General features: G+C 44.7%; 1 protein-coding gene across 1 annotated transcript in view; it reads left to right on the plus strand.

The window, feature by feature from the left end:
* MTHFD1L (methylenetetrahydrofolate dehydrogenase (NADP+ dependent) 1 like) overlaps positions 1 to 18,911 on the plus strand; it is a 158,598-nt gene that overhangs the window by 87,822 nt on the left and 51,865 nt on the right. The window contains exons 21-24 of the mRNA XM_053914293.2: positions 3,769 to 3,908; positions 9,500 to 9,541; positions 10,250 to 10,350; positions 10,879 to 11,056. Coding sequence (XP_053770268.1) covers positions 3,769 to 3,908; positions 9,500 to 9,541; positions 10,250 to 10,350; positions 10,879 to 11,056 — 461 coding nt within the window. The remainder of the gene's footprint in view (positions 1 to 3,768; positions 3,909 to 9,499; positions 9,542 to 10,249; positions 10,351 to 10,878; positions 11,057 to 18,911) is intronic.

The following is an 18,911-nucleotide window of genomic DNA, read 5'->3' on the forward strand; positions in this document are numbered from 1 at the left end:
AGACAAATAATTGTGGCATGTGCAAACATTTTCCTGCAAGCCTTTTTAAACAGGCAGCTTTCAGAAATCTACATTCCATGCTTTTCAGGAATGCTCAGTCATAGTAAGTGTACTTGCTTCATGAGTCAAGAGCAAGCTCACGTTAAAATCAATGCTAAAGAATTCTTTAGCCCGCATCCCTTTGGAAATGTGTTGACAGCGGCGAATATAGTGAGGGAATGCATGCTTAGTTCACATCACCAGGACGACTTGCAGCTTTTTCGTGTTGCCAGTTCCTAGGAAGTGCCTAGGAGATGGAACCTGCCAATAAGAGTGGCTTGTCCCCTTCACACAGCAGGACCCCCGGAGGTACTAAGACACAGATACATGGCTCTTCTCAGTGTCTATTTCCAAGTTTGCACTTGATGATGACACCTTACTGTGTTCCTGACTTTTGTAATTACGGATGGCGTATCAGCTTACCTTTCCCATGCTCTCTGTTTTCCTTAGCAGCGTGATTATTTGAAAGCAAACAACATGATGATTTCATCCTTGCAGAAATGTTTTCAAAGGATAAGGATTTGGCACTTCTGTTCTCTTCACATCATGTGCCTCCGTATTTCCTTTGCATTTGGAAGCCGCAGTCCCTGGACCTTTATTACTGCATCCTGTTTTCTTCCCTAACTGAAGTTCTCTTTGTTACTACTGGCTTTTTCTCCCAATCTGTCTCTTAAAATATGAATGTCAGCTTAGGTAGCCTGTTGAGGTATATGAGAAGGCCTGTCTTTATCAGATATAAAATATATACCTTTTATTAAAACTGTTTTGTAAATTTTCAGAGAAAAAGAGAAGTCCGGTAGGGAGGTACAAGAATACTTAATTCTGTTTGATGCTGTGTTTTGTGTCTGTGCCCTTATCTCCATTGAGTGATAGCCTTGACTTTGGATCCTTATTGGCTCCAAGTCCCACTCTGGTAGTTTCTTCATACCTTTGTTAATTCATGTATTTATATGCGTCAAGTACAGTCTCAGGTTCTGGAGATACAAAGATGAAGAAGTTAAGGCCCCTGCCCCCATGTGGGAGACAGACCTACATCTAATTAGGAGGCTGCCTGCAGAAACAAAAGTGGGCCCATGAGGGAGCCACCCTGGGGGCTGGGAGGAGCACAGCACAGCTGACTCTGCCCGAGAGGATCGGGGCAGATTTCAGGAAGTGGAACCTCTGAGCTGCAGCTTGGATCCTGAGTTAAAGAAGGGACAGGAAGACACCCAGACATAGCAGGGATTTGACACATGCTTAAGAATTGGGTATGATTTCTAGCCAGTGGCAGGTCTGTTCTTTTGGTAATAATGATGCCCACCATTTTTGTGAGCGTTACCCATTTAATCCTCCTTTCAAGTTGGGCGAGGACAGTGGGACTCCAGTAGGTTAAATAACTCGCTAGGACTGCACAGCTGGGAGGGATTCTGAATCCTGTCCGTCTGTCCGTCTGTGGTCTGTCTTTGATACTGACCAGCAGGATAGTCGCCAGTAATCCAGTACTGATGGCCTGGCTGTCTCTCTTTTCCCCTAATGGGAGCCCACTGTCTAATGGCTTTTGACAAAGTCAACTGACTGTTCGTCTTCTGGGGTCCTGCCCCACCACCATCTCAAGTCAACACTGGCCTCACCAGGGGCACCGCCGACAGGGGGGTCGTTACTGCCAACGAGCTCTGCCTTTGACCACCCCCGAGAACGTCACTAGAATTGTCCCAGATACGGTATATCAGGGACCCCCTTCTACTTTTTTAAATTGTTCTGCTACGTCGCTTGTTCAAGGAAAATTTCATAAAGGAATGACTTGCAGCTATAATCATTCCAAATTGAATATTTTTAAAGGAATATTTTTCAATATGTCAAAAGCATATCAACAGTCATAAAATTTCCTTACGTACTCTGGCCCTGTACTCACCCTTGGGAATTTAGTCCAAGAATATAAATTGAAAGAGGTTGAAGCTCATATGCACAGATATTTTGCAGCATTATTTATATTGGAAACAGCCCAAGCATCCAATAACAGGGGGAACAATTTGTAATCTTGGTACATAAATGTAACAAAATTATAAGATGCCAGTGAGAGTCATAAATTTTGAAAGTTTTTAATACAACAAGAAAACTGTGATAATTTTAAAGTAAAGGAGAACTACAGAATTGTACGTATGGTACAAAAATTATATGGGTAGGTGACGTACTAAAAGGATACCATAATTCACAGGTGGATGTGTTTAGAGCTTGAAATTGTGTGACATTTTATAATTTTGATTTCCATAGTACTTATTAAAGTATGTGTATTCGGTGAATGCTGGAAACAGATACCTTCATTCTTTCACATTTTAAATGTTTTCGTTTTATCTTAGTAAAATTTTTTACTGCCAATTCATATCTCTGCTATAAATTTATGGCCTTGTTTGTACTGTCTATATACAGAGTATATTTCATAAGTATTTAGTTTTTGTTACATTAATAGTATTTCTTTCCTAGAGCATTGTGCTTCTCAAATTTCAAGAGGCATTCATCTCACCTGGGGATCTTATTAAAATGCTGGTCTGATCCAGTGGGCCTGGGGCAGGGCCTGAGATTCTGCATTCCCAGTAAGCCCCAGGTGCTGCTGGTTCTCGAGCTTTCCTTTCTGTGGGAGGGTTCCACCCCTGCTCCAGTGGCTGGGGAGGGGATGGCTAGCGATGAGTGTTGTCAGGAAGGGAAAATTTCTCCTTCACCCTCTAAGTTCTTCTGGCTGATTAATGAATTAAGTTGACGTGAGAGAAGTTAACAGGAGAAAATCAAGTACAGTTTTGTATGTATAGGTGCACCATATGAATATGGGGCTCGCAGGAAATCAGGTAACTGGACCTTATGTGCCCTTCTGAATTCAAGAGAAGGGGTAGAAGTGTGGGACTTCGAAGGGGAGGAATTCACGTGGAGGTCGAAAAACAAGTGTTTGCTGGGCCCTGCAGAGACTCTGGGACACAGGGAGGACTTTGCTCTCCAGGCCCTGTGGAGCCCCCGCCCTCACCATACCTAGCTCATAATCTTCATAGATATCTCTAGTGAGGATGCGCTTCCTGGACCAGGCCCTTTATCTAAATTCTTCTCCGTTAGTTAAGAGGGAGGTAAAAAGCTCTTTCCTGAGCCCTCTGGGACTCAGTTGTCTTCAGCTCAAAATAATCCGCATGCCAGGGTGGCACATTCTGGGGAGACTCGTTCTGAAGCCCTGTAGTGTCTTCTGGGCTTATGGGGCAAAGATGCTATGTTATAGCAAGCCTGATGATCAGCCTCCTGCAGCCACTCAACTAACTTAAATTTTGTCAATCAACAGAACTGACCAAGGGGCTCTGAACTATGATCGATTCTGTGTATAGTATAAAGGGTGAGAGAGGATCTTCTGCGGTAGTTATGCTAGCAGCGTTCTTTGATACACTTTGGAACCTAATTCAAAAGTTGAAAATCCCATCTGTGTTAAGAAAAGCTTTGCTCAGAGTTACTATACTGGGAAGGAAAATCTAGGCTTTGGCAAAGCATCCTTAAGGCACAGGGGCGTGAAGCAGAGCGCCATCTTTTTAGGGAATGTAAGGAAGTAGAACGTTTCCTAAAACGTTTACCTTTGCCTAGGAACAAGACCCAGTGCTGTGTAGTAACCCAGAGGTGGCGGGGGATTTCAGCTGTTTGAATTTGAACCATACCAATGGTGGCCACACTGTATCCTATTGTTTCTGGAAGATAGTAACACGTTCCCAACTTGGTCCTCCACAGTGACTGAAGCTGGCTTTGGCGCTGACATCGGCATGGAGAAATTCTTCAACATCAAGTGTCGGGCTTCGGGTTTGGTGCCCAACGTCGTCGTGCTGGTGGCCACCGTGCGTGCTCTGAAGATGCATGGGGGCGGGCCGAGTGTAAGTCCCACGCTCCCTGCCCTGGGAAAATCCATTGTAAATTAAGATAAAGCGTAATTTAGCATTGGAGAAATTCAAACCTGCTTAATAATTCCCTTTTTCTAAAGGGTCTCCTTATTCACACATCACCATGAAAGGGCACTCAGAGTTTAGAAAGTTCTAGGAAATAGTAACACCCGGAACGTTATTGCTAAGCGATAGTTCGGAAAGGAGCATAACATAACCACTTCTTAGTCCTAAGGCTCATCTGTGAAGCTCATGTCCCCATTTCGTAACCCCACGGTAACGGGAGGGCACAGACTCGGGTTCCTGAGCGGAGCACGCAGGGATCGGACTGGCCGCTCTCGTGGGTGAGGTGGTTCAGTGTGCGTATGGACAGTATTTTTGGTTTACCAGTTACATCTAGATTCCTTCTGTTTCTATTTATTTTGATTTCACTTTATAATGCTCTTATAACACTGGATTATTTCCAAGAGCTTTGCTTGAAAGATAAAAATTTTGTTTTAACATCTTTAAAGACTTTGATATTAACCTGTCTTATTATATGCAGAATTCACACACATCTGAAAGAGAATTGTTTTTTCATTTCCACAGGCAAGGTGTAGTGTTATTCTTTCTTCATTTTTAGGTCCCCTGTGCTTTCAAAGGGAGAATATGAAATGTTACATGGTTAATCATTTTTGAAATAAAATAATTTAGAGTGACTTTATCATTTATACTGTTGATCTGTTACACAAACTGACAAATCTGACTTCTTAGGTATATTGTGTACACACAAGTCAGATAACCAGTGATCATCACATAGCAAGACAAATGCTGTGCACCGTTCACTCACCCTAGCAACTCTTTGTCCCAGGAGAAGCAGACGTTATTTGAGACCGTTTTGCAGATGAGAAAGTTGAGGTTTGACGGGTCTGGGGAATGTGGGCACCCGGCCCACAGAGAGCCAGGTCGGAAGCCTGGGGCTTAGATCTTAGCCTCCTGCCCTGCCCACCGTGCAGAGCTGCATGTTTACATTGTCCAAATCCCAAGTCCACTCTTACCCACTCCATTGTAGCCTAAAGCTTCATCATTATTTCAAATGGAAGACTGATTGATGTAACATACACTAGCATAAGGTTGTGGCGGGTGAATCTAAAGAATTCTGATTTTGCGTAAAACACCACTTGTAGCTACAATCACTCGTTGACTTTAGGCTTTGAGTCTGCATACCAACTTCCATTTTCAAAAACCTATTTCTGCTGATAGAAGACATACTTGAAATGTCCCTCCATATTTTGTATCCTGGAAATTATAAAGTCAAAGGGCTTTGCTACCGGAAAGGGTTTAGAGGTTGTCTAGGCCGCCTCAGTCTTCATAAAGATAAAATCACTGAGGTGCAGAAAGATTCAGTGTCCTCCTTAGGACCGCACATCTCTTTAGGGGACTAATCAGATGTAAAAATCAAGGTCTCTTGGCTTCCAGTCCAGTGCTTTTCCACGCTCTCGTCTCTTTCCTGTAAAAATTCTCTACGTGATTTATAATCCTATCAGTTCATCTTAATGTATGTGCTCATTGTTTATAGTGATTGCATTTTCTTCTTGTCTCCATCTTCTACTTCACTTAGAGTCCTGGTTTCCTGCCAGTGATGATCGGAACAGGCTCAAGTCACAGACAGAGGTGGAGGATAATAAGAGGGGAGGATCGGGAAGCCAGGGCTTCAGCAGCACCTTCTGTGTCGCTGTTTTGTGAATGTTCGTATGTATGTCCCCCCGCTGCACTTCGAATTCCTTGAGATTAAGTACTATGTCTTATTAATTTCTGTATCCCTAGTGCCTGCCATCGTCCGTATCCAGGAAATGTTTTCAATAATTGAATAGTAAAAGAGCTTTGATCTTCTTAATCCTATATTCCATGTTATCCCTCTCAGAGTCATTTCTTCGTACTTGAAGCAGCCCTGTGGTAATGCCTTTGATCCATTATAATTTCTACTTCCTTTTGATATCATTACACAAATAACCATGGCTGTCTCTTATGTTTATTCAGCTTGGTTGTTTTCCATAATTGTGCAGTGGAAAATCCTCTGACCCTTGCACTTGCCCGTTTAGCCCCAGTCATTTCAAATTCATATCCTGTCTTCCAAAGTGCTGAGCATTCCTGGTGTGGCGTAAGAAAGCTTAATATTCACTTACACTTTCATTTTGTGACTAGTCCCCTGAGCCCATTGTACGGAGGAGGACATGAGAACCCATAGGGTGTGTGTTTGAATAAAAAGATTTATTATGAGGAATTGGCTCACGCAGTTCTGGAGGCTGACAAGTCCAAACTCTGTGGAGTGGGCCAACCGGCCGGAGACGCAGGACAGCCGATGTTCCAGTCCCAGGCTGAAGGCCTTCTGCTGGAGAATTCTCTCGTGCTCAGTGTCTGTGCTCTAGTCGGACACTTCAGCTGATTGGACGTGGCCCGCCACTGTGCGGGGGCAGTCTGCTTTCCTCAGAGTCCGCCGATTTAAATGTTATTCTCATTCGAAAAATGCCCTCAGAGAAACACCCAAAATAATGTTTGGCCAAATATCTGGGCACCCCGTGCTCCAAGTTGACACATGAAATTAATCATCATACACCCAGTAGTACTAATTTTTGGTGTATGGTGCAATGAGTAGATCTACTTTCAATTTTTCTGTGTTAATAACCAGTTGGCCTGGCCCTATTTACTGAAATAGCGCCTCCTTTGTGATCTGCAAGCCTGCTTTGTCATAAACCGATTCTCCATACATGCGTAGGACCTTCTCTGGGACCCCCTTCACTTGCTCTGGTCTAGTTACCTATAGTTACGTCCGGGCTGCACCAGCAGCCTGTAGGCCGAGGGCCCAGGGCGGTCTCTGGCTCCATGCACGCCTAGCCTATCATGGCCCTTTCCTTCCAGAAATACTGTACAATTAGCTCAGAACGTTCCTTGAAGAATTTGTTAGGATTTTTATTGAAATGACATCAAATCAACAGATCAGTTTGGGGACATTTGACAGCTTTCTATCTAAGAACATGGAATATCTCTTCAATGATTTAGGTCTTTTTAAGTATAGTTTAATAATGATTTACAGTTTATTGCACAAAGGGCTTTTACATCCTTTTACAGATTTGCTCTTGTGCACTTCATATTTTTAAAGAATGTAGCAGGTTACTTCTGAATCCTTTTTTTTTTTTTAACTTCTGGATTCTTATATATTGCCTTTATATACAGTAACCTCTCTGAATTCCTTTTTTTTAATTGACATATAAGTGACATCTAACATACTAGTTTCGGTGTACAACTTAATGATTTGATATTTGCATACATTGCAAAAGGATCACCATAGTAGTCTAGTCAACATTTGTCACCGTACACAATTACAAATATCTTTTTGTTTTGTTTTCTTATGATGGGAGTTTTCAAGGTTTATTCTCTCAGCAACTTTCAAGCATGTGACACAGTTTTATTAATCATAGTAACCATGCTGTATGTGGCATCCCCATGACTTAAAAAGTACTCTTATTAATTGTACTACTTTATCTATAGATACTTCAGAGAGTTCTATATGTGCAATCATATCTGCAAAAAATGACAATTTTGTTTCTCTCTGGTCTTGGTACTTTTTTCCTTGTCAATACCCAGGTCTTCCTAGATGCAATGCGGTATTAAATAGGAAGGGGATTGGAGTACATCCTTTTCTTATTCCTGACAGGAAAGAAAATGCTTTTAATAGTTCATCACTAAGTATGATGTTTTCTATAGATTTTTAGTATAGCTTCTTTATCAGGTTAAAGAAATTGCTTTTTATTCCTAGTTTGCCACATTTTTACACTAAATAAGTGTTGAAGAACTTTCTTCATCTATTGAGATGATGTCATTTTTCTCTGTAATCTATTAGTGCTGCAAATTATATTATTTAACTTTGAAATATTAAATGAACCTTACATCCCTTTGAATGACTGAGTTTTATTTAATTGGTTTCCTAATGTTTTAAGTATGATCTTTACATCTATATTTATGAGTGAGATGTTAGCCACATGAAATAAATTGAGAAGGATTTCTTCTTTCTATATATTCTGTAAGGGATTTTGAAACATTAGCATAATCTGTTTATTCAAAGGTGGGAAGAATTCACCTGGGTCTATTACTTGGTGAGGGGTAGATTTTTAACTACAAATTAAATTTTGTTAATGAATATAGAACTGTATAGATTTTGTTTCTTTTTTTTTAAGATTTTATTTATTCATTTTTAGAGAGAGGGGAAGAGAAGGTGAAAGAGAAGGAGAAAAATATCAATGTGTGGTTGCCTCTTGTGCACCCCTTACTGGGGACCTGGCCCACAACCCAGGCATGTGCCCTGACTGGGAATCAAACTGGTGACCCTTTGATTCACAGCCTGTGCTCAATCCACTGAGCTACACCAGCCAGAGCAGATTTTTTGTTTCTTAAATGAGCTTTAATAAAAGTTACACCTCTGTGAAGTTTTCTGTGATTTTAAACTTATTGACATAAGGTTTATCATCGTATTCTATGCATTCTGTCTATAGCATGTGTGGTTATGATATTTTTTCATTCTTTATTTTAAAAAGCCTTACCAGAGTGTTGTGGACTTTGTTAGTCATTTTAAGAACAAACTCTTGGTTTAGTTGATCCTTTTGTTGGTATTTGCATACAGCCCATTCTTTCTGCTTTTGCCCGTTGTCTGGTTCTGCAGAACTTCACGTGTGCAAGCTCAGCGGTACTTTACATCCTTTTTTCCATCTAGCATTTTAGTTGTTCCAACTGAAAGGTTCACTCAGTGTTTCTGTCGACACTGCTGCCGGGAAAAGCCATCTGAAAATACTTTGTTTTCACACACTATCCAAAAACAATCTGTCACAGAGGTAACTTCTTTCCAAAGCATTTCGAATATCCTCAAGGCCTCTTCCACTGAGAGTAGTCGCCATGGCCTCCGTAAATCAAAATGTGCTCTAGTGTTTCACCAAAACCAGTAGCAGGTCGACGACAAAAGCCGTGTGGGATTGTGGGAAAGTACTACACTGGGTTTCAGAACCCTATTACATTCAGGCCCTCTTTCTGCTCTCATTCGCTGTATTATAACCCTGGGCAAGACACCTGCCTTCTCTCAATTTTCCTTTTTTGGCCAACCAGCCCCCCCACCCCCAAATAGTAATGGCATTGCTTTAAAATGGTTGAGGGTTTATTTAGAAATGATGGCGTTCTCTGTATAAATCAGGTATTGATCATATTATCAATGCCATTTAATGCTAGGGTAATGGGAAACAGTGTGAAAGTTCTCCATTTGGGCTCAAATTAGATTTGCCTGGGGGAGTTTTTAGACATCACTGCTCCTGGGCCCTGCTCCCAGAAGTCCTGCTTCAGTGGCTCTGGGGCGTGGGGGGAGCCATGCACTGGTCCTTTTCAAGAGCTTCCCACAAGACCTCATGTTCAGCCAGGGCTGCCAGTTACTGGCTCAACAGTAAAAAATGTGCTTTTAAGGGTTCCTTCCCCAAAAGTGACTATGATTTGTTTTTCTTTCAGATCTTGTTCAATTGGAGTAAGCATTTTAATGAGATTAAATTCCATTTTGTCTCTTCTTGTAGGTGACTGCTGGTGTTCCTCTTAAGAGAGAATACACAGAAGAGGTAAGGGTGACTGCTTTATTTAAAGGGCTGAAGTGGAGAAAAGTGTTTTTCTAATAATCTGAGAGAAAAGGTCGGAGGCAGGGATACAGTCCATTCCGTGAACTCTTCTATCTTAAGAAATGATAGGCGTGGTCTTTATGTGCTCCTCCCTCCCTCCAGCTCACGGTCTCCAGCACAGAAATGTAAAGCTTATACCCAAGTATTCTTCAGGTGTGGAAGAAACTGACTCTTGGAGGACATACCATTGGCTTTTTGACTTGGCTTGAGTTACTTGACTCCCCTGTAAACAGACTTTGGTTTACTGGCAACAGTACCTCTCGGCTCCTACAGGTGGCGCCAGGGGTTCGAGCAGGGACTAGCTGGACAGCTCTTCTCACCTTCCCCAGACCTTGTGCCTTCTTGTCCACCAGTCTGCAGGGCGTGGGCACATTGCTTATGTCCTAGCCACTGGTCAGCTGCAGAAATAGCTGCCTGACTCTAGACCCAAATATGCCACTGGACTAGGAATAATTACAGAAGTTATTTTGAAAGGAGCTACCTCCTTCAGCCATCTCTCTTAGAAGAAAAAGGGGATCTAGGATCTTCTTGGATAGCTTCTAGGACCATAAGGTGAGCAAAGATAGAAGCAAAACCTGCCACGGTTGCCCTGCCAGTTTAATCAGGCAGGTGTGGTGGGAGGTGATGCATGGGGTTCTGGTTTTCTTACAGAACATCCAGCTGGTGGCAGACGGCTGCTGTAACCTCCAGAAGCAAATTCAGATCGCTCAGCTCTTTGGGGTGCCCGTCGTCGTGGCTCTGAATGTCTTCAAGTAAGTCAGACCTCCTCCTTTAAATGTGGTCGTTGTGCTGGGCCACCCTGAGAACTCGATTTCTGTCTTAGGATGTTTGGTCGTTCTCTGCTTCGTCTAAAAGTGTGCAAAGATACTCTGCTCTTTCTGTTTGTTTGGTTTGGTTTGTTGGTTTCATTTCAGAGAAGTGTTCTCAGATGTTACCAGGGAAATGAGAGCTATATTGTGACTTACATTTCTTTGGCCTTTTTCTTTTTTTCGTTCCACCCAGCATTTCTGTCTGAAAGACTGTGGATGATCAAAGGGATGTGTTATGGAATTTTCTCAATAAAACCCTTAACAACTTGAAATATTTGAGTCATGTTGCAGGGGATTTTTTTTTCCATGCTTTTCTTTAAGTCTGATTTATTTAAACATGATGTAACCACTTTTGATGTTTAAAATATATTCAGTGTTAGGGAACAAAGTTCTGTAAAAATGGTTAGCCCCTCTTTAAAAAACATTGCTAAATGAATACAGATGCAAAACCACAAACATTTTCATCACCAGGACCGACACCCAGGCTGAGATTGACTTAGTGTGCGAGCTCGCGAAGCGGGCTGGCGCCTTTGATGCGGTCCCCTGCTATCACTGGTCGGTTGGCGGAAAGGGGTCAGTGGACCTGGCGTGGGCTGTGAGAGAAGCTGCAAGTAAAAGGAGTCGTTTCCGGTTCCTGTATGACGTCCAGGTAAGATCCCACAACAGTGCTAACGGTGGCTAATGTTTCTTGCACTTTAACTGCTACCCGGCCAGTGCCGAGAGCGTGGCATCGCTCGTCCCAGTTGGTCCTCACAATAAGCCACAAGCAAAGAAGAAAGTGAAGGTGAAGTCTGACAAGGCCACGTTGCCAAGGCCCACCCCAGCTCCTTGCCCCAACGCCTGTGCTCTTGAAGGTACTTGGCTTCCACATAGCAGGCGGCATTGAGGAGGGGCTGCAGAGAATAGGATTCAGCACAACGCTTCCGGGGTCTGCACAGGAACAAGACTTTTGAGCAACTTCACAAGGCTTGTGAGATCATGGGTCATATTTCCTTTGTCCATTTCTGCTATGGCTCTTTTCCCTCATTGTGGTTTTCTTGAGCTATGTCTAGTATATTTTTAAATTTTGTTTAATTATATGATAAAGTACACATAACATGAAATTTACCATCTTTACCATTTTTAGATACACAGTTCAATGGCAATAATTTTTCACATTAAACAGTAGCTCCCCATCCCTCCCCTCCGCTCTGCCCCTGGCACCATTGTACTTTGTCTCTCTGAGTTTGACAACTCTGAGTACCTCGGGTGAGGGAAGATACGCAGTGTCTGTCTGCCGTGACTGGCCCATTCAGTGTCTCCATTCCTTTGCACTGCTGTAAAAGAATGACGGCTGGGTGGCCTGCAAGCAACAGGAGTTGACTTCCCACAGTTTCAGAGGCTGGCAAGTCCAAAATCAAGGCGCCAGCAGATTCATTGTCCGCTGAGGGTCTTCTCACTGCACCCTCACACGGTGGAGAGGGTGAGGGAGCTCCACAGCGTCTCTTTTTAGGGCCACTAATTCCATTCACAAGGGCTCCACCCTCATGACTTTATGATCCCCAAAGGCCACCCTCTCCTAATACCATCACCTTGGGGATTACACTTCAACATGTGAATTTGGGGGGCTGTAAATCAATATTCAGTCTATAGAAGTCACTTAACATAATGTCAAGATTCATCCGTGTTATTGCATGTGCCCGAATTTCCTTCCTTTTTAAAACTGAATAGTAGTCCATTCTGTGCGTAGACCCCATTCTGTGTGGCCATTCCTCTGTGGCTGGGCACTGCGGCTGCTTCTGCCACTTGCCTATTGCAAATTAGGCTGCTGTGAGTATGTGTATCAAAGTACTTCTTCAAGACTTTGCTTTCAATTCTTTCAGCTCTATGCCCAGAAGTGGAATTGCTGGATCATCTAGTATATTTTTAAACATATCTGGATAACAAGCCTTCACTAATAACATCTGAACTTCCCAGGACCTCACTTTGTCCTCAGTTTATCCTGGTACCCACCTAAACATCTGTTCTGACTCTCGTGGCCCTAGCTCTGGCTGCTGGATCTGTCCTCAAAAGCAGCGTATGACTGCCAGAGAGCTCAGCCTCCAGCCGCCTGCTGCTCCTCCATCCTCCGTCCCTCACAGATTCTGTTGGTCTGTCTCTCAGATTCACAGGCAGGAGCCTCACTCCTCTTTCCTGTTCCAGTGGCAGAGACCAGAAGCTCGAGTGAAGAGAGGGCATAGCACTGCATCAGCACAAATCATGATACTGACCTTAAGAGTGAAAGCTACCACCGAGGAAGGCTTTTTGAGTGCCAGGCATAATGGGCACTTTGTACATGAACTTCATCAGTCCTAACGTTCCTGTTGGGTAGGAACTGTTGATATCTGCTCCCTGCCCCCGGTATATATTTTACAGATAAGGAAACTAAAGCACAGACAAATGAAGTAACCTGCCTTTGTCCCATACCCAGAAAGAGGCGGAGCTGGAAGAGTATGTAGAATGGCATCTGTATTTAGAGTATTTAGAGTATTTAGCAGGCCATCGTCCTGCTCTGTTCTTCGGAATTCAGTCCTATATTCAAAAGTGGGGCTGGGGTGGGGGAGCTGCCACTTACAGGGCCAGTAACTGAGTGACCCACCTGAAGAGGAAGCGTGGCAGCGATGGACATGGAGCCCATGCCAAATGAGAGAGATCGTACGCGCTCCATCAATGTTTGTGAAAGGAAGGGCTTCAGGGAGAGATTGGGGTGGTCAGCCCAGAGCAGGTTTGGCGTGTTGTAAAGCCATTTTATGAGAGACCAGGGTGCTCTGGGTTATAGGGTGGGAAGAGAGCAAACGCGGAGGGGACTCGGGTTCAGCATGAAGAAAAGAATTCTAATTAGAAGCTGTGGGCCGAGTTCTCTGACCCTGGAGGTGAGGAGCAAAGACAGAGGCAGCCCTGCAGTTGGGCAGACAGGTCAGGCAAGTTGTAGCCGATCAGATGGTGGCAGTCCAGGTGCTCTTGTATTCCTCCTGCACCCTGCTGCCCAGGCAGGCCTTGCGGGTATCTCAGCGCCTGGCGCTGCCCACAGCCTCTCACTCAAACCACGTCAGAAAGTCTCTCCCAGGAGCACCCCACTGTGAGGGGCAAAGGCGCTTTGTTAAATGAGTGACTCCATAGTGTGCCTCTTTTCAAAGAAACCATCGCAGGAGAAAAGGTCAGGGAACAGGAGAAATGCCTCTGAGTTGTGCTGTCCCAGACATGCGTACTAACCCTAAGATGAACCCCTTTCCTTTCCGCGGATTTGTTTTCCCTGAATTCCCATCCTTCGTGGAGATAATGCCGTTCGAATGTCTGCACTCCTGTGGGAAGCGCGAAAATGTATAATGAGGGGGTCTAAAGTCCTGTATTTGATGTGTGGCCTCAAGGCCAGGATTCTTACCTCCTTTGCCAACAGACTCTGCTCCCTTTTCTTCTAACAGAAATTACATTTGAGCCGCATACTTGTGTCTTAGATAATCAGCCTCCCGGCCTCTCGCTCCATGACAGCCTGTGGAAAGAGTTATCACTGCTCTGGCTCACGTTCCTCACGCTGGCAAGACGCTGAGGATAACAAGAGCCGATGGACGCTCTTGTCTGGTAACCATGTACATATCCGGATTTGTTGGTGCAGTCAACAACAGAGCTCGTACTTTTTTTTTTCTGGATTTCTTGCATATTCAGTGCTGGTGAACCGTTACAGACTAAGTAAGGGTTTTCCTGAAACCCTGTCGGTTCCCTTTCTATTTTCCCCCCACAACCAACCCTTTGGTGCTTGGCAGCTTGATAGTGTGGGATGGCTCTGCAGGAAGAGAGAGGTGATAAAGTACTCTTGGATGAATCACCCTGCCGCCTCTGCTTCTCAGTGCAGACTGGGCTTGTGTGTGTCTTTTGTGACCTCCTCCGACTCTCTTCCATTGAGAGTGTACTCAATGCAGGATCTACGGGGTCTTATTTCCTGCTCCACCCCCGCCCCAGGCTGGTGTTACAGAAGAAAGACACCTGAGATCACTTGGAGGAGGTCGAAATAGTGTAGGAGCACAGGGCATGATTGCTTTTGCATGGGGAGTAGAAATCGGCTTAAAACCCCCTCGGAACGAGGAACGGTTAGAGAGGAGTAGAAACACCTGACCCCAGAGACACCGTGGGGCAGACAACAGCAGGGAGCCCATGGTCAGAGCAAGAAACAAGCTACGCTGCTGCCGTGGGGGGTCTCTGCTAAACCCTACAGAAAATTGAGGTAAGCAGCCACTCCTCTAGAGAACAATTCTGTACATTTTCCCCCAGAGTATCTCCTCATTCAAGGGCAGGCGACTTTCCGTTAGGGTACTAAAGACAGCTGTTGGTTAATTCAGAATAACTCAGAAAATATGGGCTAAGGTACAATGGCCTAATTGCTCATGGGAAACGTATTGTGTGGGGATTCATATATTTAAATTTGAAATACAGTGCATTGTATTCTCTCAACCATATTGTCACCAGAAAGGGACTGGGCCCAGAGCAGATCTGCCTCGGGCCGGCCTGTAGTATGTCAGTTCTTGACTTTGTGCAGGAAAGATTTCACAAGACCAGGTGACTTTGAGAGGACGTTTATTAAAGCTGGGGATAGTGAAGCAAAGGAAGGGCTTAGGATCGAAGAAGCAACAGGAAGAGCACCTGGGCCGTACTCTGCTTCGGCTCCCTAGAAACATTATAGCAAAGAAGTGAGCCACACTGGGCTGCGGGGACTCACTGAGAAGTAAAAGTCACAGCGACAGAAGTGACCAGCCAAGACGGGTGCTGCCGTCAGCTCACTGAAAACTCAGAGGAAAGGGGCCTTGGGCACAGACTTGGGGGGGGGGGCTTAGCCTGACACTAGCTGCCTCTGCTCACTGTTCCCCTGATCGCAAGTCTCGGGGGACCTTTAGAGTTTAGGAGAAAGAGCAAAGGTACACACCCAAGAAAAGGAGGGGCACAGGTGTGCTCCAAGGAGAACATACTGGCTTTCTTTGTCTTGAGAGGTTTTATCTGTTTCCTAAGCAGGGAATTATAGGGGAAGTCTCAGGGGAGGATCTTAATACAATATTTATCAGCTTTCCAGGCAAGCCCTTTCAGGGTCGTGGTCTCCACTGACTGGTCAGCACCAGGGCAGGGGGGTCATGAGTCCTGATGTCAGCTCCTTCTGGATTGGCTGTCATCTCTAGTCTGACCAGAACTTTGTCACTGTGGTCAGCAGACTCAAGGCTCTGTCCCTAAGGTTATTTGATGCAGGTCAGAAATTCACTGTCCTGAGGGCCGGTGCTTAAGGGAGTGGTCGTGCCAGGACTTGTATGGGAGTCATATGAGGCTAGCCCCTTGTTCCTCCTTAGGGGTCTGAAACCACCTGCCTAGCGATACGCCAGGGGAGGAAAGGCCAGGGGAGGGTCCAAACCACAGCGATAGGAACGGTCTAAACGATATGAGTGGCGATGTGCTAAGGGAGGCGAGGTCCTTGTCTTCCCAGTGTTGCCCGTTGCCAGGCTTTCTGCCCTGGTGGCCTTCTGTACCTGGCCCATGGCCCTTGCTCTGCTCATGTCTGTCTCACTGCTGGCCATACTATTATATCAACCATATTGGGACAACCACGGTCCCCTTTAAAAAGCTGCTATGAGTTCCCCCAAATCATCTCTTCTATGACTTTTACTTTTGTATTATTACTTTTCACAATTACATCTTTATAGTTGACTAATAAAATATCTCCATACCTTCAAGCACACAGGAAAATAGGGTAGCAGACAGAAGAACTAATCCGTGTTTGCACGTCACCAGCTAACCTTCCTCTTTCATACCTCAAGTATATCTCACCCAGTCCATGGGCTGTACAACTCTGGAGTCGTGCAGGAGTTCAAATCCTGACGAGATTTGCTATCCTACTGCAGATGTCTGTCTGGGCAAGTCGACTCATCTCTTGGAGCCTGAGCTTCCTTAGCTGTAGTGTCTCACAGTAACACACACCTCACCTCATTGCTGGGAAATGTCTCCCAGGAAATGGCTAGAGCATAGGAAGCTGGCAATCAGTGTGCAGTCCCTCCTCCTGTCATGGTCACTTCAGAGAGAGAGAGGACTTCCTCAATTGACCTACAAGAATTCTCCTGTAACTCAGCTGCCCTTGGCAGACTCCAGGACTGGTTTCTGTCCAAGTGGGTTAGAACCAGCCATTAGAAGCCAAGGCTTCTAGAGCACCAAGAAAGAAAGACACCACCGGATCAAAGCAGACATTTCACATTCTTTCTCTGTTACAGTTGACAACCACTAGTGATAGGATAAAAAGTCAGTTGCTTTTGCAAAAGATGTGTTGCCACTGAAAATCAGCTCGCAATCGATCTGAATAGCGTTTGTTCAATTAGGAGTTAAGATTGAAAATCGCCTCTGTATCCTTCCTCTAACCTTGCAAACATGTTGAGGTGTAACCTTGACAGCGAGAGAGGCTAGTGTTTGTTTTTATTAAAAGGTCTTTCCTGTTCTTTGTGTGAAGCTGTTCTCTTGATCACAGCGGGGGCTGGATGGAGGGAGATCAAAACAGATCAGGCAGAGCCAGCCCAGGGCCCAGCCAGGTCCCTGTCTCTGAAACTCTGTGCCTTCGCTGCCTAGATATTTAGGAGCCTTCTCTGTGCTGGTGTTTTTGAGGCAGGGCTTCTAGGGTTTTCGTCTCTTTTTTTGGTTTGTTGGCTATTGAGGAATTGTTTTATGTTTCTTAACAATTCAAACTTGAACATATGCCAGTTGTTGGTTGGATTTTGAGAATTATCCTTTAATGGGATTGCGAGCATTTGCAACCAGAGCCTCAAATTTTAAATAAGTAAATAAAAATGCATTCTAATGAGTATTTGTATGTATATATATATGCAGTATATATATACTATACTATACTATATATAGTGTTTTCAAGTTGTGGTAAAAATATACATAAAGGAAATCTTCCATTTTGACCATTTTTAAGTGCACAGTTCTGTGGCATTAAGTACATTCACACTGTGTATATAGTTTTAGTAATTAGAATTTTAAAACTGACAATGACATTTTGGCATGCCTCTGTGTGCCTGTTGTATTTCAGAATAATTGCAAAGAGACACTGCAAGGAGAAGGGATGTCCTTTCTTCTCGTTGCCACGTCCCTGCACTGTTGTCTCCCCTGGGCCCTTTCACCTCTGGCTCTTTGCTCCCTGTTGTCGGGGCCTATCCTTGGTCCTCATGGCTCTGCCCACCCTGCAGCTCCCTCCCTTCCCCTCTCTGTGCAATGGAATGTTTGGAGTGGTGCAGAAAAAACTGCCCCTTACATCTTCCAGCTCCTTAGGTATCTCATTCAGAAACCCGTTTCTCTTCCCTATATTCTCCTTTATGTTCTCCTTTCCCATTTATTGATGATCAGGCTCCATTCATCCAACCTGAACTGCTCCAACCCTCGCCCACCTCTCCTCTACTGGCTTCCTTCCCACGATCCAGCTCCACTTACTTTCGCACACGGCCTTCCCAGGACCACACCACACCCTTCTGCAAACTCACCTCACATCTCTATCAAAACTGGACTGTCTTCCAGCACTGGTTTCTGGGGTCTCTGTCGAGTCTCCTTGGGCCTGCAGTCTGTCACCCACCTGCTCAGCCACTGCCTGCCTCACTGGCCTGAGCATCTGGCCAGATGACAGGTCTCCTGAGATCTGACCCTACTGCTAGAACCAGCCCAGCTTTCTCCTCGCATCCCGCTCAGCCCCATGTGGTCCTGGCCAAGCTCCCCCAGCCTTGTTCCGTTGATACTAGAAGTAGCACCTGCTGAGGAGCACAGTGACCTGTATCTGCCCCGTCTGTGCGCGTCACCAGGGGTCCCTATAGTTCAGTGCTTTCTTCTAACGTGAAAAATGGAATGCCACAATGACAGAAGTGTCTAAAACTGCATTATTTCATCTCACATGAGGACCCATCGAGAAAGACCGAGGGATGTAAAAGGGTCTGTTAGTGTTCTACCACACGCTAGCTGGTCACCTTCTACCACCACCCCTGCATCCCAGGACCTTCTGGTGTAAATTCAGGTAATATCAGACCACTTATCAGTCTCAAAAGCAAGCGCTAAGGAGCATTATTTAAATATTGCAGATGTTACCGTAAAAGGTACCACATATAACAGACCACTTCAGAAGAGAAAAACTACAACCTTAAGATTTGGGGGTAAAGCAGCATAGGCTTACGGTGACCCCAGTGTCTATCAGAAAATGATATCTTTTCCTTTCACGAAAGTAGTGGCCCTGGCTCTTGAGTGAGACTTCTAGACCAAGTTTTTTTTCCTTTGGAAGCACATCTCCAGCTGGTCAGTGAGAGAACTACTGCTCCCGTTGTACAATCAAGCGAAGAGCCACTTGGGACCAACAAGGGCTCCTTACAAATGGGGGTATGACCCAGTCAGCTCCTTGCGTTCGTTCGTATCGCTCTTCCAACGTGTTGAGATTTATAAGTAAGGTTTATGGGAAGAGGATGGACAGCTACAGGGCTGGATGTGAG

Source organism: Desmodus rotundus, chromosome 11, assembly GCF_022682495.2.
Source record: "Desmodus rotundus isolate HL8 chromosome 11, HLdesRot8A.1, whole genome shotgun sequence".
NCBI classification, from domain to species: Eukaryota; Metazoa; Chordata; class Mammalia; order Chiroptera; family Phyllostomidae; genus Desmodus; species Desmodus rotundus.